At 53.4% G+C, this 1,587-nt stretch overlaps 1 protein-coding gene across 1 annotated transcript in view; it reads right to left on the bottom strand.

Moving 5' to 3' along the window:
- ZNF114 (zinc finger protein 114) overlaps nucleotides 1–1,587 on the bottom strand; it is a 30,571-nt gene that overhangs the window by 5,441 nt on the left and 23,543 nt on the right. The window contains exon 10 of the mRNA XM_010849692.1: nucleotides 845–971. Within this exon, the coding sequence (XP_010847994.1) occupies nucleotides 845–971 (127 nt within the window). The remainder of the gene's footprint in view (nucleotides 1–844; nucleotides 972–1,587) is intronic.

Genomic DNA, 1,587 nt, shown 5'->3' with positions numbered 1-1,587 from the left:
TAGGGAGAAGGCGATGGCACCCCACTCCAGTACTCTTGCCTGGAAAATCCCATGGATGGAGGAGCCTGGTAGGCTGCAGTCCATGGGGTCGCTAAGAGTCGAACACGACTGAGCGACTTCCCTTTCACTTTTCACTTTCATGCATTGGAGAAGGAAATGGCAACCCACTCCACTGTTCTTGCCTGGAGAATCCCAGGGACGGAGGAGCCTGGTAGGCTGCTGTCTATGGGGTTGCACAGAGTCGGACACGACTGAAGTGACTTAGCAGCAGCAGCAGCAGCAGCAGGCTACAGTCCACGGGTTCGCAAAGAGTCAGACATGACTGAGCGACTTCGCTTTCACTTTACAACCATCACCTCCATCTAGTTTGAGAACTTTCCCCCTGCCCACCCCACACCCAAGGAAGCCTCATACTTATTAAGAAATCACTCCTCAGACTTCCCCGGTGGTCCAGTGGTTAAGAATCTGCCTTGCAATGCAGGAGACACAGTTTTGATCCCTGGTGTCCCCTTAGATCCCCAGGAACTAACATCCTACGTACTGGGGAGCAACTGAGCCCAGGCGCCATGACTACCGAAGCCCACATGACAAATAAGTCCATGCTCTACAACCAAAGAACAAAAGATCTGGCGTGATGAAATGAAGTTCTCGAGTGCCGCAACTAAGACCCCGCGCAGCCAAATAAATAAATTAAAAAAAGGAAAGCAAAGGATAGACTTCCAGGGTCACGGGGGAAACCATGTCTGCCACCTGGGGGCAGTGGGTGAGTCTCTGGAGCACAGGAGGGGCCTGGCGCAAGTGGGCCCTGTCCGTCAGCAAGTGCAGGAAGAAGGGGCCTCCTTACCCACACAGGCCAGGTGACCGCAGGTCTCCAGGGTCACATCTCTGTAGAGCTGCCTCTGTGCGGAGTCCAGCAGGGCCCACTCCTCCCAGGTGAAGTTCACAGCCACATCTTCGAAGGTCACCGAGTCCTGAACAACACACGCATTTTGGCTCAGTGGGGTATGGACTGTCATCGAGTTGAATCATGTCCCCTCCCCGTTGTTGTTATTCAGTCACCCAGTCGTGTCTGACCCTTTGCCACACCATGGACTGCAGCACGTCAGCCTTCCTTGTCCTTCATCATCTCCTGGAGTTTGCCCAGGTTCATGTCCATTGCATCGGTGATGCCATCCAGCCATCTCATCCTTTGACCGGCCCCACCCCTTCTCCTTCTGCCCTCAATCTTTCCCAGCATCAGGGACTTTTCCAAGGAGTCATCTGTTCATATCAGGACTCCTTAGGGAGTCCCCACCCTCAGTTCAGTTCACTTGCTCAGTAGTGTCTGACTCTGTGACCCCATGAATTGCAGCATGTCAGGCCTCCCTGTCCACCACCAACTCCCGGAGTTCACTCAAATTCACCTCCATTGAGTTGGTGATGCCATCCAGACATCTCATCCTCTGTCGTTCCCTTCTCCTCCTGCCCCCAATCCCTCTCAGCATCAGTCTTTTCCAATGAGTCAACTCTTCGCATGAGGTGCCCAAAGTACTGGAGTTCCAGCTTTAGCATCATTCCTTCCAAAGAACACCCAGATGATCTCCTTCA

This window comes from Bison bison, unplaced genomic scaffold (genome assembly GCF_000754665.1).
Source record: "Bison bison bison isolate TAMUID 2011002044 unplaced genomic scaffold, Bison_UMD1.0 scf7180017864285, whole genome shotgun sequence".
Lineage (NCBI taxonomy): Eukaryota > Metazoa > Chordata > Mammalia > Artiodactyla > Bovidae > Bison > Bison bison.
The sequence above is the reverse complement of the archived record's forward strand: the minus strand, read 5'-3'. Positions and strand labels throughout refer to the sequence as shown.